The 26,635-nt window shown below is 41.6% G+C and overlaps 1 protein-coding gene across 2 annotated transcripts; it reads right to left on the bottom strand.

The window, feature by feature from the left end:
• Window positions 1-11,201: 11,201 nt before the first annotated feature.
• Window positions 11,202-23,271, bottom strand: MTMR6 (myotubularin related protein 6; the record flags this gene model as incomplete). 2 transcript variants are annotated; one of them, XM_079721982.1, is made up of 12 exons in its annotated part: window positions 23,203-23,271; window positions 22,859-22,987; window positions 21,355-21,489; window positions 20,584-20,697; window positions 19,072-19,204; window positions 17,995-18,104; window positions 17,460-17,585; window positions 14,862-14,911; window positions 14,222-14,422; window positions 13,763-13,894; window positions 13,549-13,675; window positions 11,202-11,462 (listed from the first exon to the last, which is right to left on the bottom strand). In XM_079721982.1, the coding sequence occupies exons 1-12, from the start codon at window positions 23,254-23,256 to the stop codon at window positions 11,202-11,204; spliced, it is 1,572 nt and encodes a 523-aa protein (XP_079578108.1). In that variant the 5' UTR covers window positions 23,257-23,271. The 2 variants fall into 2 exon arrangements, with proteins under 2 accessions (XP_079578108.1, XP_079578109.1); XM_079721983.1 differs by lacking the exon at window positions 20,584-20,697.
• Between the last annotated feature and the right edge of the window lie 3,364 nt (window positions 23,272-26,635).

Below are 26,635 nucleotides of genomic sequence, written 5' to 3'. Positions count from 1 at the left end.
GGATTTGAAGACCCTTAAGAGGCTGCTCCTATGTGATAGTTTTTTTGTTTGTTTGTTTTTGCGGTACGCGGGCCTCTCACTGCTGTGGCCTCTCCCGTTGCGGCTCCGGACGCGCAGGCTCAGCGGCCATGGCTCATGGGCCCAGCCGCTGTGGGATCTTCCCGGACCGGGGCACGAACCCATGTCCCCTGCATCGGCAGGCGGACTCGCAACCACAGCGCCACCAGGGAAGCCCCCGTGATAGTTCATTTTATGTGTTGACTTGACTGGCTGAAAGATGCCCAGATAGCTGGTAAAACGTTATTTCTGGGTGTGTCTGAGCGTGCTTCTGGAAGAGATGAGCATTTGAATCCGTGGACTGAATAAAGTAGGTGACCTTCCCCAGTGCGGGCAGGCACCATCCAATCCATTGAGGCCAGAATAGAACAAAAAGGTAGAGGAAGGGTGAATTCACTTTTTTTCCTTCTTTGAGCTGAGACATCCATCCTCTCCTGCCCTTGGACATCAGCTTGGGCCTTTGGACTCAGACTGGGACTGACACCCTCAGCCTACCTTTCCCCCTTTCTCAGGCCTCTGGACTTGGACCCAATTATACCACTGGCTTCCCTTGTTCTCCAGCCTGGAGACGACAGATCTTGGGGATGGACATGTCGGCCGCCATGACGGTTCTGGTCCTCCAGAGAAACAATACAGATTTTGGTACCGAGAGCGGCTCTAGAGGAACAGAATTTTAAGGATAAGTTTTCTGAATTGGTTCTTAGGATTCTGGAGTTTTCTCTCTAATCTGACTAGATTTAAAGATGCTAATGAGTCTATTTCCAGTAGTAAAGAGAGCACTGATGGTCCATGGGGTGAACTGTTTATAGAGATATGCAAAGTGCCTGCATTGCATATGCTTAATCAACCACTTCTAAGAAGCAAGGAGCTAAACAGCTGCACATGATACTTTCAAATATGTTTGGAAATCTAAGGAATGTAATGACACTGGCGGGGTCCTCCTACTGTCCAGGCAAAGTGGTGAGAGAAGAATATGAGCTCCTTAATTCCCAGTACACCCCGCCCTGAACGCCCTCTGGTAATTCTCTCATCCACACCCTCTTTCCTCTTATATTGTAAATCTCTTCTCTAGTGCCTTCTTAACTAGCACAGGTACTCAGCTCTTCCTTAAATAAAATCCTAAGGTCTTACAGCTATCGGGGATAAGATGGCCCTTTACCTCATAGGTGAGGAAACTGAGGCTCTGCGGGGAAGGGCCTTACCTGGGGGCACAGTGGCCGAGCCAGGACGAGGTCCTGGTTCTCCTGGCCTGAGGCCAGGGCCCCTTCCACACGAAAGACAGCCTCCCTTCACTAACCGAACCAACAGAACAAAACGCCTTGCCCTCCCTGAGGAGGAGATGTACAGAGCGATGCGAACGTTCTACAACCAACTCGATAAATTTCCTAAACATCATTGAATTGTGGACTTAAAACGGGTGAGGGCTTCCCTGGTGGCGCAGTGGTGGAGAGTCCGCCTGCCGATGCAGGGGACACGGGTTCGTGCCCCGGTCCGGGAAGATCCCACATGCCGCGGAGAGGCTGGGCCCGTGAGCCATGGCCGCTGAGCCTGCGCGTCCGGAGCCTGTGCTCCGCAACGGGAGAGGCCACAGCAGTGAGAGGCCCGCGTACCGGAAAAAAAAAAAAAAAAAAAAGCTATCAAAAAAAACCGGGTGAATTTTAGAACAGGTAAATTGGGCCTCAATAAAGCTGTTAAGAATGGAAGCTCGCCCTAGAGCGTGGGGCAGACCGGGAAGCGAGCGCAAGCACACGGAAGGCAGACAGCCGTGAGCCGCAGTTACCGTGATTGCTTCCTCCTCGAGCTGGGGGTCCCCGTCCTTCCTGTCGTGTCAGCCCTCTTACTTGCTGCACTGGAAGGTAAGCTCCCTGAGGGCAGGGCGGGGACCCTCTGGGCCTTGTCCTCTCCCATCTCCCCAGCTGCCCACGGCAGGCCCTTCGAATATTTGCCAAATGAATGAATGCGTGGGAAGCACGCAACCTGTTTCTTACCATCCACTCGTTCCGGCGCAGAGAATCTGGCTTCTCCCCGCGGCAGGGGCTGACGGCCTGCCCAAAGTCCACAGATACGGAGGGGCTTCGGGGCGGAGCTGGGATCCTAACCACTGCTCTCCACTGCCTCCCATAAGCCCCGAATGCATGTTAGCTGGTGTCATCACCAAATCTGCAAATAGCTAGAATACCTGCGTCCCAAGAGACAGCCAAATTAATTTGCATCATTCCTTCATTTAAGCGAGGCATGTGTACATTTTTTTCTAAAGCATAAGAAGGGTTTAGGAGTAACAGAGTGTGGATTTTGGAATCAGAACACGGAAGTGTGAGTCCAGACTTCTTGGCTGTGTGACGGTGGGCAGGTTCCCCAACTGCACAAAATGAGGAAAACGCCACCATGCTCGCAGGCTCACCGTGAGACTTTAAGGGAACAATGCCTGTGATGCACCCAGCACCCTACCTGGCACGCACCAGGCACTCAAGAGGGCCAAGCGAGACCCGAGGAAAATGCATCAAAGGGGAGGAAGTCAGAAGACAGCATGGGTGAGAAAAGGCAGGGAGAAGGGCAGAAAGTGGGCGGAGTACATCTGTGTACGTTTAAAACACACACACACATTGAAGGGCGAGCATCCTGAGAGGCACGATAGCTGCATTAAATGGCTGCTTTGCGGGGACTGGAAGGAATACAAGGGAGATGAGAGGGTCACACAGATCGAGACCGCGGCCTGTGTGAGCAGCTGGTGACGTGCGACCCGACTCACCACCCCACAGAGCTCTCGTTCGCGCTCACACAGGGGCAAGAGGGAGGGAAAGAAAGGCCAGCCTCTCTGCCCATCGACTTCTGTCCCCAGACTCCCTGATGTTCTCTCTCCCGTCTACCAGCTGCTCACACACTCTCTCCCCGCCCCCGCTGGCTCCCACGGGCCTAAGACCCTCCGCAAATCCCCCCGGCCCTCATCTGCCACAAACGACCCAGCCACGGCCCTCCTTCCCCTTCAGAGGCCAAGACCGCTTGCCAAGGGCTTGTTTCTTGACAGTCTGCCCGAAGTCTGCTATTTCTAAAGACCGTGTCATCGCACAAACTAAAGGCTTCAGGATGTACACCTTCCTACAGGAACTGTCTTGCGGTTGATCATGTAAGAACAGAGGGCAGGAAAGCGATCCACTTCATCTGGGAAGCTTTGGGCAAGTAAACAGAGGAACAGATCTGGACAAGCGAGACCCCACTGCTTAGGTTTCTGCTGCCCCAAACAGGTAGGCACATGTGGCTCTTGAGCACGTACGGTGCGGCAAGTCCAAGTTGGTAAGTGCTGTAAGTGCAAAGTATACCAGGTTTTGAAGACTGAGCACCAAAAACTATGTTAAATGTCACATTTATGACTTTTACCTCAACCACTTGTTAAAATGATAATATTTTGGATACACTGGGTTAAATAAAATATATCACCTGTTACTTTTTAAAACATGGCTTCTTAGAAACACTAAATCCTTGGCTCACACGATACTTCTATTAGAGAGCACTGGTCGAGACCCCTCACCACTGTCTCAGTCGCTGCGTTACCACAGGAACACCCTCTGATAGACACACAGGGCAAATCTGGAATCTGAATAACAGCTTCCCTCTTGCCCAATTGCACACCCATGGTAGTCAACACGTCTCCAACTCCATGTCTTTTACAGTATTCTGCCTTTGCTTTCAGATGGCTAGAAAGAGTCTAGAATTTCTCATGTCTTTTACATGACCCTTTTAGCCACATTTATTTTAATTTTCACATTTTTGGTAACATCAAAAGAAAAATTTAAGATGAGCTGAAGGATGACAGCTCGGTTTATGAGTCTGAGAAACGCTTTTCTGTCCTCTTCCTCGCTGGAGTGTCAGGTTTTCATGGTGGTCACTCTTCTAGTTTACCAATGCATGTCAAAAGTTAACCATAAACAACAGCTGGGCCAAAGCCAAAGACACGGTAAGAAAAGAAACTACAGACCAATATCGCTTATGGACACTGATTCAACAATCCTCAACAAATACTAGCAAACTGAGTTCAACAGCACATTAAAAGGATTATAGACCATGACCAAGTGGGATTTATTCCCAGAAAGCAAAGATGGTTCAACGTACAGAAATCAATCAATGTAATATACCACATTAACAGAAAGAAGGAAAAACCCACATAGTCAATCTTAATTAATGCAGAAAAAATCATCTGACAAAATTCAACATCCTTTCATGATTAAAAAAAATACACAACCAATTAGGAAGAGAAGGAAATTTCCATAATATGGTAAAGGCCATAAACAAAAAACCCATAGCTCATACCGAAAGACTGAAATCTTTTCTCCTAAGATCAAGAACAATATAAGGATGCCTGTTTTCACCACTTCTATTCAACATAGGGACTGGACATTCTAGCCAGAGCAATCAGGCAAGAAAAAAGAAACAGGGCTTCCCTGGTGGCGCAGTGGTTGAGAGTCCGCCTGCCCATGCAGGGGACATGGGTTCGTGCCCCGGTCTGGGAGGATCCCACATGCCGCTGAGCGGCTGGGCCCGTGAGCCATGGCCGCTGAGCCTGCGCATCCGGAGCCTGTGCTCCACAGCGGGAGAGGCCACAACAGTGAGAGGCCCGCGTACCGAAAAAAAAAAAAAAAGAAAAAAGAAACAAAAGGTATCCAAAGTGGAAAGGAAGAAGTAAAACTATCTCTGTTCACAGGTTACATGATCTTACATGTATACAACCCTAAAGATTCCACACACAAAAATGGTTAGAGCTAATAAATGAATTCAGAAAAGTTGCAGGATACAAAATCAACACACAAAAATCTGTTGTGTTTCTATATGCTAAAAATGAAAAATCTGAAAAGGAAATTAAGAAAATAATTCCATTTCTAATAGCATCAAAAAGAACAAAATACTTAGGAATAAACTTAACCAAGGAGGCAAAGACTTGTACTCTGAACACTATAAAATGTTGCTGAAAGAAATTTTAAAAAACACAAATAAATGGAAATTCCTTGTTCACAGATCAAGACTGAATATTAAGACATCAACAGTATCCAAAGCAATCTATTGATTCAATGCAATGCCTATCAAAAATCCCACAGCATTTTTGCAGAAATAGAAAAGCACATCCAAAAATTCATATGGAATTCCAAAGGATCCTGAACAACCAAAACAATCTTGAAAAAAGAAAAAAGTAAAAAAGCAACTACTGGGGGCCTCCCTGGTGGCGCAGTGGTTGAGAGTCCGCCTGCTGATGCAGGGGACACGGGTTCGTGCCCCGGTCCGGGAGGATCCCACACGCTATGGAGCGGCTGGGCCCGTGAGCCATGGTCGCTGAGGCTGCACGTCCGGAGCCTGTGCTCCGTGACGGGAGAGGCCGCAACAGTGAGAGCCCTGCGTACCGCCAAAAAAAAAAAAAGGCAACTACTGGGATACAAATCCAAATATATAATTACCAAAAGAAATGTTCTAAAATATTTAAAAAACAAGACTACATAGTAAGAAGACAGTAATTATACAAGGTTACACTAAATATACTCATAATAAAGACAGTAAAATATGGCAGAGCTAACACCAGACACGAGTCCATGTTGATTATAAATGAATGAATTGAAATTTTGATGATAAAATATATCTGCACATTATATCATAGGGAAAGGGTTAGTCTCCCTAAAATATAAAAAAAGATCTTAAATAAAGAAAAAAATCACTACCACCTGTTAGGGAAAATGAGAAGACATGGACAGGCAATACACAGAGAAAGTAAAAATGACCTTAAATATATGGAAAAAGAAAAAACAAAATCGATGCCTTACCCACCAATGCTACAATATCTCCACCACACACACACACACACACACACACACATATTCACACACAAATACACACGCATTTTGAACTATTTGGGTAAAAACACAAATTAAAAAATCACAATTTTGGAACACCCAATGAAATAACTGATTCAGGCAAATATCAGTGGATAGGTTGTCAGGGAATAGGATATCCATTTTGGTGCCAAAACATTACCCTGCAGAGCATCTGCTAACTCCAAAGGGAAAAAATGTACCTTTATATTGGTGAGATCAACCAAGCGACCAAATTCAGCACCCTAAAAGTGAGCAGCCTGACATGATACCCTCCTCAAGGATTCAACGTGAAGTACACGGCATCTTTCCTGAAACGTTAATGTGAATCTCATCTCGTGCCTACTTTACAGGAGGTACAGCAGAGAGAGGAACAAGCTAAGCCACACCACGAGGAAACAGCTAGACAAGCACAGAGGGCGGGGTGGTACTTCACAGCTGGTCTGGCTCAAGGAGTCAATGCCAAGGGGCAAAGGGAAGGCGACTGTTGGAGATAAAGAGAGGAAAGAGCTCTGGCCAAACACGATGAACCGTAACCAGACACGAGCGCGAGCACAAGTCACAGGCCACCTGGGGACAGTGAGGGACTGGTCTTCAGATGAAATCAGATTCGTTCCCCTCTTAGCTGTGCCCGTGGTTTCATCGTTCAGGATGGACCAGGTTACCTACAGTAACAAACAGCCCAGACTCTTAGTGGCTCAGGACGAAGGTCTATTTCTCACTCCCACCCGTGAAGCACCGTTTCAGAAGCAAGATGCTCCCCATCTACTGCTCTTCGTACAAGACAAATTCAGCTTTTCCTTTGAGAATGAGAGATGCCTACTCATCAGGGCAGGTGGCTGCAGGCAGTGCGCCTCAGAGAGTGATTCTCCTGCCATTTTGCATCAGAATCTCCAAGTTATTTTAAAATGCAAATGCTTTATCGCTATGTAAATGCTTTTTTAACCCCTGAGTCCCAACCAACACTTGCTGAATCAGAAACTCAAAGCTGGGGCCTCAGGAGTCTACTACTAAGTCTTACAGCTCCTGAAGGCTGCTTTCAGTTACACATCCCACTATTTTATAAAAGTTGCTGTGCAAAGGATATTTTACTTGCTCAGTGATAACTAGAGTAGCATTAATACTGTTTATAAAAATGGCAGAAATTCGTGGGTTTTTTTTTTAATAAGATGGCAAGCACTATAGTATACTCTTTTAGAGATAATCAACCATTCTAAATTACAGTCTTTTTTCTAGTACAGGTTCCTAAAGCTTATAGTGACTTTTTTTTTTTTTTTTTTTTGCGGTACGCGGGCCTCTCACTGTTGTGGCCTCTCCCTTTGCGGAGCACAGGCTCCGGACCCGCAGGCTCAGCACCCATGGCTCACGGGCCCAGCCGCTGCGCAGCATGTGGGATCTTCCCAGACCGGGGCACGAACCCGTGTCCCTTGCATCGGCAGGCGGACTCTCAACCACTGCACCACCAGGGAAGCCCTATAGTGACTTTTAAAAAAAATTTTATTGGAGTATAGTTGATTCACAATGTTGTGTTAGCTTTTGCCGTACAGCAAAGTGAATCAGTTATACATATACATGTATCCACTCTATTTCAGATTATTTTCCCGTATAGGTAGAGTGACACTTTTAAAAAGAGGTTCTACATTTTATTTAATTAATCAAGGTATGCTAATGCCAACTGGACTACACAGAGCAGCCAACAAAATAGCTCAAACCTGGGTAATGAAAATGGACCGCTGTCATTAATAGGCTGCAACTGCTCTGTGTAGAACTGCAGGTGACTGCAGGCATTTCATCCAACTTGGAATGCCAACTGGAAATTGTCCAGTATTCTGAAGCTGACCTTCTGCACAAGGAAAAGAAGTCAGAAAACACTGGTTATACATCCATAAGAACGGCCAAAATCCGGATCACTGACACCACCAAATACTGGTAAGGATGTGAAGCAGCAGGAATTCTCATTCATTGCTGGTGGGAATGCGAACAGTAAAGCCACTCTGCAAGACTGATCGGCGGTTTCTTACAAAATTGAACACACTCTTACCATAGAAGCCAGCAATCATGCTCCTTGGTATTCAGCCACGCAAAAATCTGAACAGACGCAGATGTCTATATAGCAGCTTTAATTCATAACTGCTAAAACTTGGAAGCAGCCCAAATGTCCTACGATAGGTGAATGGATAAATAAACTGTGGTCCACCCAATGGAATATTATTCAGAGCTAAAAAGAAATGAGCTACCAAGCCACGAAAAAACATGGAAGAACCTTAAATGTATATGACTAAGTGAGAGAATCTGTAACCAGTCTGAGAGGTTACTTACTGTATGATTCCTGCTGTATGACATTCTGGAAATGGTAAAACTATGGAGACAGTAGAAAGATCGGTGGTTGCCAAGGGGTGGGGGAAGGCGAAGGATGGTGGAGCATAGAGGATTTTTAGGGCAGTGAAAATACTCTGTACGATACGTAAAGGTCATTACACATTTGTCCAAACCCACAGAATATACAACACCAAGAGTGAATGAACCCTAAGGTAAACTATGGACTTTGGGTGATTCTGATGTGTCAGTACAGGTCCATTGATTTGAACAAATGTACCATCTGGTGGGTGATGTTAATAATGGGGGAAGCTATGCGTGTGTGGGGCAGGGGTATACAAGGAAATCTCTGCACCTCCCCTCCCATTTTGCTGTGAACCTAAAACTGCCCCAAAAATAATGATCTTAAAAAAAAAAAAAGATGTTAACCTGACACTACCCCCTGCCCTACTACCCCAGCAAATAAATTTTTTTAAAAAAAAGGTCTTCCAGCCATCTTTATTTAGCCATGATTCCCCAAGCAACTTCTAGCCTAACCAACTTGTTCAAATAAAGTTCAAATAAACCCCCATATAAAGTCACACTCTTCTCTGCCAGGCAACTTCCTGTTCCTTATCACATCCAGGCCTGTCTCTGGAGAGACACTGCACCTTAAACGTACAAATTTGTTGGATACCACCTTCTATCAACAAGTTGAGAAGGACACAATAAAATACTGATATGACAGCAGGAAGTAACAGGATCACACAGAAAATGTAGTGACATTATCAACTATATCTGCTGAACCTTTTAGCGCACTATGCTTCCTTTAAATATTTTGGTAATTACTTCTGTATATAATAATGATTATTTATCAACATCCCCTTTTGAAAAATTAACTGCTCAAACCTTATACTGTGATGACTGGTGTCATGTGCAGGTCCATTTGCCTACATGAGGGAGAAAAAACCCCACCACAACTGGATCCCATTTGTTTTTTCAAAAAAAAAATAATAATTCAATGTAAAACATGAACATTTAATTACCTTTAAACAATGTATGTAATAATGTACATGCTATACAATCCCAAACACACTGAACACAAATGCAATCTTATAAGACATATACACAACCCACTTTTTGCCAACATATACCCTGTAGGTCACTTAGGATGTTAGCTGATTTCTCAGCCCATGTGTAAGCATATAAACACACATATATATATGCCTCAAACTGAAGATTAAGATAATAAACCAAAGAGTTGAATGTAAGAAGTTTGCCGTGGAAGATGCTAAAACCACAATCAGAAACTGGAACCAAGTAACAAGGCACAATAACTTCCCTTTGTGGTCACAAGGCTTAAGTTTCTCGTCCCAGTGCTTAAATATGGAAATAGAAGTGGCTAAATCACAAACTCTATTTTATAGTGCATTTCCGTCACTGTTTAAAAAGAAGTCTTTTTCTTATTACATAATGCATTACAGAAAAGCATTGGAAAAATAACTAGGATAAGCTCATACAATAAAGCCTTTTTTTCCATTTGAAAAAGTTATTTATGTTCAAAATTAATATAACAGATGTAGGTGTAATAAAAAGAAGCATAAGGGATCCTATGCAGATTTCCTAGTACCCTTGAATCATATCTTGTGCCATCCATGTTAAATTGTCCATTTTAAAGCCAGCTGGATGATACCGTCAACTGAAAGTCATTTTCTTTCTTTCTTTTCTATTTTTTTTTTTTTTGGTGCTTTAATAATATGTACTAGTACAGAGAATAAAGTTATCAATAACGTGGCAAAATGAAACTCTTCCTAGCATTTAAGTTTTTTTGTTAAACATTAACTTTGTATTAGGCTATCCTTAATTTTCCTTTTTTTCTTTTTTCTTCTATGTTAACAGAGAAGAAAAAAATGTTTCACAGAGAAAAATTCATGTAACAAAGCAAAATCTAAACTATCCGTATTCCCTTTTTTTAACCCCAAAATTCTTGGGTAAATTTATTCTAGGAAGAACAATTCATTGAGAGATAAAACAGTTTAAAAATATACATATATGTACTATTCATTGTTTCTAAGAACAGTTTAGAGCTTTAGCTTTGTAAACTTACATAGTTATCAAAGGAATAAAGCCAACCACAAAATAAGAATCAACAGGATGCAGTAATCCATTCATAAAAGACAGTCAAATGTGCTTACACATATACAAGAAATCAACAATGTAAGTTGTAAATAATAAGTCATCAAATGTAGCACTCAACAAATTGTAACGAGAACAAAACCGTCAGTTTCGTTATTTTGACCATGAAAGTGGGACCAGCCAAACCTGAGCTTGGCAGTGCCCTTCGACCACCGTTTTGTTTCCACAGGGGCACTGCAGCATGCAGCTCCTGCGGGGACCAGAGCAGCTGCTCACAAATACAACCAGACTGACCAAGGGAAACACAGAACCAACCATCTTGCTCTAGGCTCTAAAACTGAAGAGTAATGTAATGAATAAACTGAGACTTTAAGGCTTTCTTAGAAATATTTGTCATGGCACTTCAACAACAAACACCACTAATAGGCAAAATTTGCAAATATTCATAGTTACATAGTTACATAATTGAAAGTACATGCCATGTCAATTGTTAAGTAAGGGACCACTTTGTCAGTTTTGTTTTCTGGCAATCAAATTATACTTATGGAAGGCTATTCCTATTTGGCTGTAATTAACATGTAAATCATAGACATGTCAGGTCACTAGTGTACAGTACAAACTGGCTCTGGAGTAAACTGGCCAGTACCACGTGCTTCTTAAAGAGCTGAAGGTCATTCATTTTTTGCTAGAAATGCAGCTAAACTGCCTTCTCTCACAAGAGCAGTTAGCATCCTGACTTCAACTATCAACCTACTGGTAAACTCTAAGATCATCATCAGGCAAATTCCTTGGGTCACGCACACAGACCATCCTCACAATAATCCACTTCTCGCACCGCAGGCAGCCAGAAAACCCTCTCTGAGCCTAACACGTCATTCTGGCCACGCCATACTCTGAGCTGACCACAGCAGGCTCCGCTTTGGAAAACTCGTCCGCGTACTCGCTGTAGCGGTTATCTGCGGGGTTGCTGCCCTCTATAGTTCGGAGAGCATCATTCACGGGCAGCAGAGTCTGCTCCTTGAGACTCAAGGAGGTTTTGAGGGCAGGTGATTCAGGACGAACTGAATTTAACAATTCCTTGGTGAGAACTCCATCTGTCTGCTTATTTTTATGTTGCTTTATTTGCTAGAAACAAATCCAAATTTGAAAAAAATTACAAACTGTACATGCTACATGTTCAATATATGTTAGATGAAAGTAGACAAAAATCGAGCTTTTGCAAATGTTCTCTTTATGTACGATGCAAAATTAAATCTCAAAAAATTAAAATCTAGTGTAGGTGAGACGTGGTTGAGAATTCCAATTGTTTACAACTTTTGCGATGGAAAACATATTTGACAGAAGATGATCACTAGGACTTCATATTTGAAAAGCACATACATTTCCTAGAAAGTATAAAAAGTAAACATTTTATAAGGAAAGAAATATATATGTGAGACAGTCACCCTGAAATCACAGCTATATAATGTAACAAACACACAGTCATTTAGTTGAAGGTGTGACAGCCTGAGAGCTTTCTTATGTAGTTTTCCTACAATGGTTTGGTAGGTGAGCACGACAGGCTATAGAATACAACAGAATTTTTTTGATTTTAACAGATTTTAAAAGGATTCTTTGGCAGAGCTCCACACTCTCCAGATCCTTGGACTGACCTCCAGACAACCTTCTTGTACCGTCTATATCTTGGGCTTCCCTCTCCTACAGGTCACTCAGGCAGTCATGACCTCCTTATCTGAGAGGTGACCAGCAACAGCCCTGTCTGAGAGGCAGACAGGACAGTCTCACTGAGTTATAACAATTGGCCAGGATTCTTTAAAACACGTACTTACTGATCCTTTTTGTTACATATAATGGTAAAGACACGTCTTAGGGTGGAGAAGGATTTCTTAAACAAGATATACAAAAAGGCATAGGGCTTCCCCGGTGGCGCAGTGGTTGAGAGTCTGCCTGCCGATGCAGGGGACACGGGTTCGTGCCCCGGTCCGGGAAGATCCCACATGCCGCGGAGCGGCTGGGCCCGTGAGCCATGGCCGCTGAGCCTGCGCGTCCGGAGCCTGTGCTCCGCAACGGGAGAGGCCACAACAGTGAGAGGCCCGCGTACCGCAAAAAAAAAAAAAAAAAAGGCATAAAACATAGACTGATCAATTTGACTATATTAAAATTCACACTAACTATATGAAACATACCATAAAGAAAATGGAAAAGACAAGAAAAGACTGGACAAAGCCATTGGTGATACATTTAACTAAATAAGAATTAGTGTGTGGTATATAAAGAATTCTTATAAATCAGTAAGAAAAAGGCAAATCTGCCAACAGAAAAATGGTTTGAATAGGCCATTCGCAGAAAGGGAAAAGCCAAGTGGCCAAAAAGCATGAAAAGTCATTCAACTTCACTCGTCGTGGAAATCCGAAACTGCAAATAACTGAAATGTCTAGCATAGCTGAATTGAGGGACTGTGATACAGTCACACAAGAGAATACGATACAGTAGTTACTGATAAAACAGATGAATTAAAGCTACGTGTATCAACGTGGATAAATTTCGAAACAATGTAGAGCAAAGTGAAGCATGACAGTGTGACAGCCTTTGTATAGTTTTAAAACGTGGTTTCTTAAGCAGAGTGAAGGGTACCTGGGCATTCGTATTGTTTGTTGCCCTTTACGTCTTATACATAGCTACTTTCTTTTGTAGTTTTTCAACATATAACAAAAATAATATTTCAAATCATGTGCAACAATATTATAAATTGTTTGTGGATATAAACATATATAGAGGAAGTATAAAAATATGCACAGGAATGACTAACACCAGATTCAGTGCAGCAAGTGTAGGTGGGAAAGACTGAGTAGGGCTCACAGGGTCTGCAAATAGATCGATAATGTGTCTTCCCTTCGAACAGAAACATGAAAGGTCTGAATCAAATCCCGTAAATCTTAAAACCTCACAAAGCTAGGTGGTGAATACCCTGATATTTATATCTCTATTTGTCTATATATTATACTTCAAATAGTTCAATATATTTTAAAATTCAGAGAAAGCGATTTAAACTAACCTATTCAAAGCAGAGGAGACCTGATTTTGAAGCAACCATGAGTACTTACAAGATTTCTATTGATATGTATACTACATTTACACTGAGAGCACAAGTAAGGAAATAAACTAATTTAATATTCCAAATATATTACATTAGATACTTCAGAATACTTACAGATTCTAAGTCTTTGACATCTTTCTGTAACTGCTTATTTTGCTCATTCATATTCATAATTATATTAAACACAGACTGCCTAGGATGCAATGTTCGATCAAATTGGTGGTACATGTTTCTCCAAAACCTTTATGACAAAAAAAGACAAAAAAATACTTCAATAAATTGTGTTGGAGAAAAATTGAGTATAAATACTTCAATAATGCCAGCTTACTTAAAATTGAAAGATACTGTATTTGGCTCCAAAACTGCCAATTTCTGAGATGTGGAACTGTAGAGAGGATTGAAGTACTTCTTCTGGTCATCCAAAAGAAACGGCCACAGGGAGTAAGTCTTCTCCTTTAACCTAATGTGATGAGAAAAACATGAAGATCTTTCCCAGAGATTTTTAGTTTTTACTTCTATTCACAGTCTAGCCTCACCTCTGAATTCTTCACACTTACACTGTACATACTTTTCTGTATGTATGCTACACTTCAAAACAAATTTTAACTATTAACCCGAGAGTGTGAGGGGTACTCAGAGCATACTCAGCTTCAGAAAAACAGACAATAAAATCTTTACAATAAGACTCAGTTCTATATCATACTGTCAAGATAGTTTAAGTTCAACTATGATGTTAGACCTCAGCTAAATAGGAAAGAAGAAAGCCCATTTCAATCAACTGTCTTACTTGAGTTCTTCTCTTTCCTTCTGACAATTTCCAATAAAGTTTCCAAATTGGCATGAATGAATATGTTCATGGATCTGAAGAAGAAACGCTTCATTGAATTCGAAGGCTTGTGGAAACTGTTCAGTCAAATGCCACACACATTCCAAGAACTGAGTAAACACCGGTGAAACTTCCTTTGGGTCACCATCCAAATGGCCACACCTAACCCCCCAGAAAGTACAAGCTTTTGAAAATGCCACTGAAAGAGGTCAACTGTCCGGGTATTGTTAAATTTAAATACATATCCCCCCCCCAAAAAAATCCTACAACATTGTTACATTGGAATTAAAAAAAAAAACTGTCATGTTTTTATTGAAACAATTTACACCTATGAGTTTTTCAACCACAATTTTAACGGGTCTGTTACATTCTAACTACTACAATGCACACAAAAAGGAAGGTAATAAACTGCTATGAAAATTAACAAAAGTATCAGACTTGAAAAAAATGACAGAAAAAGAGTTAAATCGGTCTTCATACAAAAAAACACCACTCTCACCTCCCATCAGACATGGGAGTTCATGAAGAACAGGAACATTCAGGTACTCTAAATTAGTTCTACTAACTTTACAAAGTACCTAAAAGTATAACTGTGACTCACCTCTCCGAATATTTATGTCCAAAGGAGATCCAATCTTTTTCTATTAAAACCTTAATGAGAAAAAGTAAAATCCATTTTGTAACCACAATTCTTTTTTTGTTTAGAATGGATTAAATCCTATTATCTTAAAAACAGCATTTACACTTTTAACTTATGGTGGCAAACAAAATGAAATTTTTTAAATTACAGGCAAAAGACAGCAAGAACCTGGGTTAGAGGCTGGCTTAACAAGGAGTGAAAATGATACATAAAAAGAAATACAGTAGTCTTGTGACTTAAATTTACTTCAGTTGCATTCATTACATTTTAAGTGAAAAGCTCATGTTATAAAACACTATTGCATTTACATTTTTTGTATGTATGATGATATATGCACAGAAAAAAGGTTAGGAAAATGAAAATCAGAAGGTTACCAGTGGTTACTGGGTGGCAAACTGGGGTGGATGTTTAAACCTTTTGGCTTACTTGTACGTTACTTCCGTAATACTTTAAAAAAAAAAGGATGGTAAAGAAACCAATGAAAAGATTTTATTCAAATTCAAATGTTGATATGCAACCTCCTGAGTGCACTCTTTTCTGTTACAACTCTACTGAAATAATAGGTTTCTAATTATTTTTGGTCTAATCTAAACAACATTATCTTCTTAGTATTTACTATACTTTCTAATTTCGTTATATAATCACCAAGTACATTCTTTCCAATGTCAAAATTGCCACTTTTAGCTCCTCTGACTTTGTCTTAAATCTCTCCAGAAGGTCATGGCACGTGTGGGTAAAGATGCAGATTCTGGAGTCACAGTGCACGGGCTCAAATCCCAGCTTCCCCACTTCCACACCCGGCCACCTTGGGGACGTGGTCTGGGCTGCAGCCTCGGCTTCTACCGTGGGCCCTTTGCCATCCTGCCACACACCCACGTCTGAAACTTAACTCAACACCGTTCTCACTCAACTCACTCTGCCGCTTCTCTCAGCACGGTCCATCCTGGCAACTGCGCGCAGAGCCTGGAAGCAATCCGAGAAGAGGCCTCTTCTCCTCCACCCACACCCAGTCCGTGAACAACTCTTACTCCGCTGTCTCGCCCTCCCTGGAGGGGCCCGTCACCCACTCCTCCATCCGCGGGGCACTGCCTTAGTTCTGGCCCTCTTTTCTCTCCTAAGTCATCCTAACGGCTTCTATGCGGGTCTCCTAGTCTCCATTCCCACCCCTCTGCCTTCCAGACACCATCTTTTTAAAAAGATGAGCTCGGAGCATGTTCCCGTTTCCCGCGTTTGAAGCCTGTTGCTGGCTCTCACCCCCCAGCAGGGGGATGTCCAGTTGCCTGCCAGACTTCTCCTCCTCGGGCCCTAGCCCACCCCATTCTTCTGTGCCAGCCTCACCCCTCACACAGCCTGCACCCTACCCATTACCCGCCGGCTGCAGTTGCCTGCAGGAGCCACACTTTAGTCCTCACCGTTCCTCTAGGCTGCGAGGCTCCCACATGGTCGCCGGTCACTTACTGCACGCTTTCATCTGGGCGCCCGGCGGACAGTGAAAGCCAAACATGGCCAAGGAAACACCCCATCTCACACGCTCAAGGGAAGCGGAACCTTACTTTATTAGAAGCCCTTGCATTTGACCTGTCCCAGATGCAACATGCTGACACCATGAGAACAATGGTTCTGAAAGGGGTCTGGCTGTGTTAAACCTTCCCCTGCTTTAAGACAGCACTGTGTTTCATAATTCTAAACTAATAAAAACTGCCTACCAGCTCTTCATTTATTTCACCTGCCCTGAGTTAAAACATAAATTGTGGGGCTTCCCTGGTGGCGCAGTGGTTGAGAGTCCACCTGCCAATGCAGGGGACACGGGTTCGTGCCCCGGTCCAGGAAGATCCCATATGCCGCGGAGCGCCTGGGCCCGTGAGCCATGGCCGCTGAGCCTGCGCGTCCGGAGCCTGTGCTCCGCATTGGGAGAGGCCACAACAGTGAGAGGCCCGTGTACCGCGATTAAAAAAAAAAAACAAAAAACAACACATAAATTGTGAAAACAGGAGTTAATCTGATCATGCTCATGCATGAAAAAGCACACAAAACCCAGGAGCTGGGGCTTTAGCGCCACAAAGCAGGAAATCTGCTCAACTAGAAATTTCATCTTCAGATTTAAAACATGCTCCCTAAAGTGTAGTTACAATTAACAAGTGAAGGTGCTTTAAATACAAAGTTTCCTCTAGAATATAATTTATAAGTACTCTTATCTATGTCTTGTCTTACTACATTATTTACATTTGTTAGATAAAAATGAGGGAGAAATACTGAATATTTCTATTGCAACATTTTACGGGGGGGGGACCTTTTAATCCAAAACTTTTTGTCAAAGAGATGGCACAAGTGGAAATTAATCTAACTCAGAGTTTCTCAACCTAAGCAGTACTGACATTTTGGGCCAGGTAATCCTCTGTTGTAGGGACCGTCCTGTGAATTACAGGTTATTAGCAGCTGGCCTCCACCAGCTGGATCCCAGGTACACCCTTTCCTTTAGCTGTAACAATCAAGATGACTCCTGGGGGGGACAAAATCACTCCTATTTGAGACCAGTGGTCTGGCCAAACAAGCCCTTACCATGAATCCTCTGATTGTCCTGTAGTAGGGATCCAATAAGAGAGAGCCCAGGGAACAGACCTGGGAAGTCCTGTCCCAGCCGTCAGAGCAATGTACCAACACGCTCGCGTTTTCAACCATTATTGCCTGAAAAGAAAGACCACACACTTCGAGTCTAGCAAAATCCATTTTAGGTAATCAGTAAGTGCTATTTACTCAAAAACCAAAGTAGCAGGTATTGCATTATAAAGAAGAGCTAGGATTGCAATGATTATGTTGTCACAGCATAATCTCCAAGAAACCGGACAAAACACAAAGCGAACAAACAAAAAGCACAGACAAACATGCTGTTTCAATGTGTCGGGGAATTTCTTTTGAAGTTCCTACATTAAGTGCTACATGATATTTTTAAAGTTCAAATTAAAGTGAACCTCACTAAAGAGGTAAAACATAATAAAAGTTATCTGGCAGGAAAGGATACCAGCACCCGACAGAATAAATCCATTCCTTCCCGACCAGTGAAAGCCCAGATCAAACATGAGTGAAGAAGGGTTACTTTGGCTAAGAAGATTGCAGCGTCCATAACGGCTTTGACATGGCGCAGCCATCCTGCGTTCTCCAGACCCGAGTAGAAATCACTGACAGAAAGCCCTTTGGTACCGTTGACTGAAAGGGGAAAGACATTTCAGTTAAAAAGGAGCTTGAGTGCCCACTTCTATTCAAGAGACCCCTAGGGGAGCGAGGTGGGGAAGAAGACAAGAGGACAAAATAAACAGGCAAGACTCTATACATGAACACGTGCTATTAAAAGCTCAATAATGGAGCTTTAGGTACATTTTTCTGTCACTCCTCGTGCTTAAAAAAAAAAATTGCTCCAATACCCTTTTTAAAAAGTTTTCAACACAAATGTGTAATTAAAAATAGTCTGAGGGGCTTCCCTGGTGGCGCAGTGGTTGAGAGTCCGCCTGCCGATGCAGGGGACATGGGTTCGTGCCCCGGTCCGGGAAGATCCCACATGCCGCAGAGCGGCTGGGCCCGTGAGCCATGGCCGCTGAGCCTGTGCGTCCGCAGCCTGTGCTCCGCAACGGGAGAGGCCACAACAGTGAGAGGCCCGCGTACCGCGAAAAAAAAAAAAAAAAGTCTGAGATTTCAGTTTTTTAAATTCCACACCAAGACTGGAAAGATAGCTTAATATTTAAATGGAACACTGTCACAAATTAATCTTCACTGTACTGACTAATCAAGAATATCTAACAATAGCAATTTTTTGTAAAACCAGTAGTATTATACTGTCTAATAAATATAGTAGCCGCTACTGAAATACAGCTATTAAACACTTGAAATGTGGGTAGTCCACAGTAAGATGTAAGTATAAGAGACACACTAGCCAATTTCTAGGATTTAAAGGAAAAGAAGCAAAATATATCATTACTAATTTTTTATACTGATTACATGTTAGCATGTTTTTAATACATTAGGTTAAGTATATTATTAAAATTAATTTCAACTGTTTTTTACTCTTCTGAACGTGACTACTAGACAATTTTTAATTATATAATTTTAAATTTTATAATGTGACTAGCATTACATTTCTGTGGGACAAAGCTGCCTAGAAGGTAAGCAACAATCGTACCTTCCAATAATTTCTGAAGGCTGGACCGCATGACATGAATATTTTCAATTCCAACAAACTGAAATCTAATATTAGAATAGTTGTCTTCATTTTCATAACCTTTTCCAGCTGCTCTGTTGGCCATTGCATTCAGCTAAAATTTTAAATTTTAGAAATTTAGAGACAAATTGCTTTTATCTTTTAGTTTACCAAAATATCATGAAAACACTAAATAAACCACAATTTAGCTAGCAGAGTTTAAAGGAACTCATCAAAACTGAATATACTACCATTTTTTAATAAGTGAAAAGTGTCATATGTTATTCATAGTACAGAAGGATCCTATAAAATAACAAAATGATTGCTATATAAGAATCAGATAAGAAGTTCCCCACATATAATTCATGAAACTAATTCACGTATGTATTTAGTCAGTTTTCCATATGTTTGTAATATATTAAAATTTAAAAAAAGAAAGAAATGTCTCCTGTCCAAACCCTATATGATTCAGTGTTGAGCAGAGCTGGGGAGTTTTTACAGAATGAACTTACAAGATTCACTTCAGAACAAGCCTAGAGCACTTAATCATTCAGAAAGCCACAGGGACCCTGAAAAATCACATCTGAAACATGCATCAGATTGTTCTAGGTCCTCCATATTCAAGGTTACTGGAAGCCCACACCCTATACAACACAGCATATGATGAGCTAGCCTGATACATCTCCAAGAATTTGGTCAAAAATAGCCCAGTTTCTAGGGAGAGAAGACTGCCTATAGGCCCACGGTCTTTGGTTTATTAGATCAAATGCTATCAGAGGTTAAGACTTGGCATGTTTAATTCTTTCAGACTAGGATTTCATATGGTACGTCATGATAATTTGCTAAATAAATAGTCTTTTGAACTTGGATGAAACAGAACCTAAGTTGGAAGAAAAAGTTGCTTTTCATGCAGTGGATTGGGGCCCAGGTTGGTAAGAAGAATAGTTAAATTGTGTCTACTGACCCACGGGCCATTCAGCACCTGTGATGGCTAAGGCAAAAGTTAGGTGTTTAAATGCTTCCACATTATTACCACTTGAGTTTAACTAGTAAAACGAACCAATCAAAGAAAGATCTATTTTCTGTGTAGGAGTCAATTATATAAGTAAGAGATATGAGGGCCTGAGAAACAAATCACCCTCAGACCTCATGTTCAGAAAGTCTTACATTACAATCATCTTTTTATAGCTAGTATTACCTAAAAATAGTTCTAAGCAATTAACCCACCCAGATTATACAAGGAAGTAAACTAAAATTTTTCTTACAAGAGGTATCACCAACACCCTTGAATTCTAAGAAAGTCTTTTTTTAAAACAAAAGAATATCAAATTATCAATGTCTAATTTTTAATACTTCTTAATTTATGCAGATTAATCTTATCTTCTGTTTTCTCCATTATCTTTTGTGAAATTGCATAATGATGAGAATTACTTCTAAAAACAACTACCATTCCTTTCAACAAAGCTGCCTAAAATTGTGTTCTGGATCGCTCACTCGCTTTTTCCCATCGCTTTCTCTTATTTTCTCAACATTCCAGATTTTTGAAGAAATTCTCACTATAATTCTGCCAGTGTCCTTTTGTGTAGCCCACCAGCTCTGCATGCGATGCTATAATAAAAATTAAAAGTAATGTTAGCTATTACCATTGAGGATTTTAATTACTTTAGTTTCAGTATCTTACATAAATTGGTTGTTTAACTATGTTTACAAAAAGAAAAAGGGATTCTAACATTTGTTCCAATGATAAAAATTTATCCTGACATTATAGATACCTAACAGAACAACTATTTACTGTTCACTATTTATAATTCCCTAGTTCAATATTTCCTAAGTTAGCTCACTATCTATTTTCCTTATTTTCTTGAATATTCCAAATTACAGTCCATTATTTTAACAGCGTTTTGCCAATTAAAAATTCCACCAGAAAAAGTAATAAGAATTTCTATTTTTCACAACACATACTATTCAGTATTTCTTCACAATAACATAAGGCTTATGTATCATCTAGAGCTCCCAATAGAAAATTCAGGTTTCCTAAATTTGTATATATATCAGAAGACATAAGAAATCACCACCTGGGTTATTGGGAAATTGGTCTCCTAAGTTGGTATCCTTTAAAAGATTGATTTCCTTAGTATCATTAGCCTCGGTTAACTTACAACTAGGATTCAGATATGTTAAATATGGACGAAGTGATCAGTTCCCACTAAGTGAATTAGCAGAGACAAGTGAATTGGCAGACCATACTAGACTTAAGACACATACTCTGGGCCTGGTGTCCATGACATACATGTAGCGGTTGGCTGGGTTGGCTTTGCTGATGGCCTGAAGCAAGTGTTCGTCCTCCAGGCACCGGGCACTGAATCCTGAAAGCGGTTGACTACATCGACAAATGGCAGCCTAGTTTTAAAAAGGGAAGAAATAGATTATCCACAGATGTCTAAAACATGCCTCAAAGACATGCTTAAAGGAAAAAACCCACAGTTAAAATTAAATGTGCCATCTATTTAAAAGTCCGGGAACTAAGATCCTGCATGCCTCACAGCACAGCCAAAAAACCAAAACCAAAACAAAAACAGAAAGCAAAACAAAAACAAAAAAACAACAAAAAATGCTATAGCAAAAATAAAGGAGCCGGGAGATGGATTGGAGATATGGTTGAGGGAATCTTCTAGAATGAGATAAAGAGGAGAGAATTTAGAGGGTAATGGTTGAGGGAATCTTCTAGAATGAGATAAAGAGGAGAGAATTTAGAGGGTAATGGTTGAGGGAATCTTCTAGAATGAGATAAAGAGGAGAGAATTTAGAGGATATTAACTTCCTAGCATAGAAAGTTTATGCTAGGAAGCCCACTTGTCCACATACACACACAAAAGTACTAAGAAAATTAACACAAGAGAGGAAGCAACCAAAGAAATAGAGGGGCAATTTCCCAAAACTGAGTCCTGAGTTTCCACGTAGAATTTAAAACAACATGCCAAGGCCTGAAATCACTGTGAAATTTCAGGACACTGGGGGAAAAGAAAATTCTAAAACCTTCTCAAGGAAAAAAATCAGGCCACAAAAGACTGGGAGTCAGAACTGGCATCCATCCCTCAAGTTACCAGCTGTGAGGACAGGAAAATGATTCACCCTCTCTGAACCACAGCTTCCCCATTTGAAAGGTATAGGGAATACCCAGAGACTACCTTATAAAGTTATATGAGGATCCCATGCATATAAGGCATTAAATATGCAGTACCTTCTGGCCTTCTGTGGAGACCACAAAGGTAAACTGTACCCGGATGGGCAAGCCCAATTACAGAATCTCAGTGAAAAGCCTCCTCCACCTCTTCATACAGCAAAGATCCTTCTGATCTGAAGAGCTGACTATTAAAATGCGAGCCTGAAACAGCCTTGGCTCTCTCCCTGTTCTCAATAGTTGGCTTTTCAAAACTATCTGGTTTCCCCCAAAACAAGCAGGATCAAAAGAGAACCACGGGAAAGGAAGAAGAATCTATCTGTCCACAAATCCTGTTATTTTCACGTCACTACTAGAAGGAAGGAAGGAAAGGATGAGAGGGAGGGGAGGAAGATCACAAGTACGAAAGTTTCTGTGTTTCAGATAATTTTGTTTTAAAATTTCAAAAATGTAATCAAGGGAAAAGCCAGCCTTTCTCTATCGGCAACACTGTAACAATGACCTCTAAATGTAAAAATGAGTGTTCTTTTGGACACAATCTGAAGAGGGGTTACACTCCATTTGTAAAATCAAAAGACAGCTTCCTACCTCCTTACTCTGATGATAGTAGGAGAGAACTGGGAACCTTCCCTTGCTCCGGAACTTGGAACTACCAACAATGATCGGTTTGCTTGCTATTCGGGGAACATAAAGTTCTCTGGGATAAGTTTCACAAATCTGTAAAAAATGAAATAAAACATAACCATTCTACTCATAGTTCAAAAACCAAGAGGTTAAAAATCACCTTTAAAAACCACTAAAACTTATTAAATGCAAGAACAGTGCTTGGCAGTACATAGACAAGTCACTGCCATGACGGTCTCTGACCCTCCCCACTCTAGTATGTTTTCTGAGCCCCTCCAACAGGTGACAACGTTTTCTGAGCCCCTTACCTTGTAGTCGCGGTTGGCGTCGGACAGCTGCCAGTTGGAATTCGGCAAGCCCATCCTCTTATACTCTTCAGCGAGGTCGACGAGCTGCCAACCTCGCAGCCTTTCTGAATCATTTTGTTTGGGATTATAAGAGAATGCATAGAGATCTTCATATTTTGCTATGGTATACAAAACACACGAATGTCAAAATGCAATTTATAGGACTTAATACACTACAAATGAAAGAAATTTTTCAGTTTTATCCCTCCATTTAAAAAAAATCTTCAAATAGATAGCTAATACCTGAACATACTTGAACTTAATATTTTCTCAGTTCTTTGATGCAGATGATTATACCTAAAGGCACACATACTGATCTGAGATTCAATTTACACCATCAGCAGAAGCTAGTAAACAGTACAGACTCATACATTAAATACTCTACTGCAATATTTCCTTTTCTTAAAAGTAAAATTTTAAAGATACAAGTAGACCCTTCCCACCCACCACTTTTCCCAAATGAGATGTAAAATGGAAGCCCACTGCTTTAATGGAAAGCTAGAGGTGGCATACAGAACCTGAGATTGCATATACACCCCAATAGGACAGTGTGGGCCAAAATCGTCAAAGGCTGCTCAGAGCTCCAGAGAGCACCCGCTTCTGAACGAGGCCAAGCTCCAAAGTCACAGAACCATCCCCGCTGTAAGGGCTGCCCTGGGGACAGTGGGGCCAACAGCACAGGCTTCCAGGGTTACGGGAGCAGAGTGAGCGTGGACCTGCTCCCAGACCACTGCGACCCAGGTGTTCAGCACAAAGGAACATTCAGGAACTGGTGCGCTTTGCCTCCAGAGACAGCTATGGAGTCCAGCACGTCGGTGTAGGGGCGTAAGATCTCAGGGGCGTAAGCAGTGATGCGATTCCTCTCTAGGGCCATGTCGCCCTCACTGCCACCTCTGCTAAAGCAGGGGTCACCCTCTCTTCCCTCTGCTCACCCCCTCAGGCTCCACTCCCTCAGACTAAATGTACTAGTCCCACTGCTACCAGAGGAGCCTGACCATCCTTAACTTCTCGTTCAGGAATCAATTTCCAAGTCATTGCTCTCAGGTGTGGGATACCACTTAAAAAAAAAAAAAAAGCTGTGCTACTGGTTATCAACTTTAAAGACGTCCACATAAATCTATGGTTTTTCAAGTCTGTACTACTACAAACGTTTCGCTATTTCCTTCTTATTATCCCTTCTTTCCTTATTATTACATCTTCTTCTTACAATTCAGATCAGAAGTTTCTCATTATCTCTAGGCCAAACTTTTTGGAACACAGTGCACAAGACCTTGACTTAAGAGTACTTAAAGTACAAAACAACAATAATGAGATATTTTTAAAGTATCTTAGATAATCCATCTCATTTGAGCAAGTAAGCTTTGGTCCTGAAGAACAGTACCTTGTTTTGACAGCTGTAGCAAAGAGTTGTAAATATCGTGGCAGTCTCTTTCTCTGGGAACAATGAAATGCACAATCCGGAAGTTCTTGCACTGGATCACAAGAGGGCATCCAGAAGTCGTGAGGGCTAGTTTCTCCACCAAGGCAATATGGTGGTGCAGTATCTACAGCATGAGAAAACGTTTGACCATCATGATAAACAAGCACTAAGTATCTTACTCGCTTCCCAGAGTGCATAAATGTTAGAAACGCCCTCTTCAAATAAAGCCTCAAAGGTCATACACTGCACACTCAAACTTAAACTTTTAAATGACCAAATGCCCAAGCCGGAAACACACCCTGATACCTCCCCGTCGCTGCACGTGTTCCACACACCATCAGACCCCGAGAACGGCATCTCCTAAATACCTCGGCACCATCTCCTTCTCTCCATCTCCACTGTCACGGCCCTAGTTGCAATGTCCCCACTGTTTCCCACCTGAATTACTGTAAAGAGCCTCCTGAATGCTCTCTCCACACCTACTCTTGACCCTCTCTAAGCCATTTTCTACAAGGCAGAGGAGTGACCATTAAAAAACAATTAAATAGTTATCATACGATCCAGCAATCCCACTCCTAGGCATATACCCAGAAAAGATGAAACCTCTAATTCAAAAAGGTAACACGCACCCCAATGTTCACCGCAGCACTATTTACAACAGCCAGGTCATGGAAGCAACCTAAATGCCCATTGACAGACGAATGGACAAAGAAGATGTGGTACATATATACAATGGAAAATTACCCAGCCATAAAAAGAATGAAGTAATGTCATTTGCAGCAACATGGACGGATCTAGAGATTATCATACTAAGCAAAGTAAGTCACAAAGAGAAAGACAAATATATCACGTATCACTTATATGTAGAATCTAAAATGTGATACAAATCAACATATCTACAAATCAGAAACAGACTCACAGACATAGAGAACAGACCTGTGGTTGCCAAGGGGGAGGGGGAAGGGGAGGGAGGGAGTGGGAGTTTGGGGTCAGCAGATGCAAACTATTATACACAGGACGGATAAACAACAAGGTCCGACTGTAGAGCACAGGGAACTAAATTCAATATCCTGGGCTAAACCATAATGGAAAAGAATACGAAAAAGGATATATATGTGTGTAACTGAGTCACTTTGCTGTACAGCAGAAATTAATACAACATTGTAAGTCAATAATACTTGAGGCTAGGGAAGTGGGAAATAACATGACTAGATGGCTCTCTTTTAATTGCTTTTTAAAATTTTATTTATAGGGCTTCCCTGGTGGCGCAGTGGTTGAGAGTCTGCCTGCCGATGCAGGGGACATGGGTTCATGCCCCGGTCCAGGAAGATCCCACACGCCGCGGAGCGGCTAGGCCCGTGAGCCATGGCCACTGAGCCTGCGCGTCCGGAGCCTGTGCTCCGCAACGGGAGAGGCCACAACAGTGAGAGGCCCACGTACCGCAAAAAAAAAAAAAAAAAAAAAAAAAAAAAAAAAAAAATTTTATTTATAAAAATAAAATAAAATAAAAAGCAATTTAAAAAAATCCACCTAGGGGTGGGATAGGGAGGGTGGGAGGGAGATGCAAGAGGGGGAAGATATGGGGATCTATGTATACATATAGCTGATTCACTTTGTTATACAGCAGAAACTAACACACCATTGTAAAGCGATTATACTCCAATAAAGATGTTAAAGAAAATAAAATAAAAATAAAAGTAAATAAATAAACAATAAAAAAGCCATCTAGTCATGTTATTTCCCACCTCCCTAGCCTCATTTCAGGTCCCTTGCCACATCCCTAAGTTCTGGTGACAACAGCCTTCCTTTGGCTCTTCCAATGCACCAAGCTCCTTTACACAGCACTGCGGTGCTCCTACCTCTTCACCCAGGAACTTCTAGTGTTATTTCTGGCCTTTGCTTAAAATTCATCACCGAGAAAGAATGCCACTCCACATGACATCATTGTCTTATTAAAATAGGAGGGTAGGTGTG

The sequence above is a fragment of the Hyperoodon ampullatus genome (assembly GCF_949752795.1).
Source record: "Hyperoodon ampullatus genome assembly, chromosome: 16".
Classification (NCBI taxonomy): Eukaryota; Metazoa; Chordata; class Mammalia; order Artiodactyla; family Ziphiidae; genus Hyperoodon; species Hyperoodon ampullatus.
The sequence above is the reverse complement of the archived record's forward strand: the minus strand, read 5'-3'. Positions and strand labels throughout refer to the sequence as shown.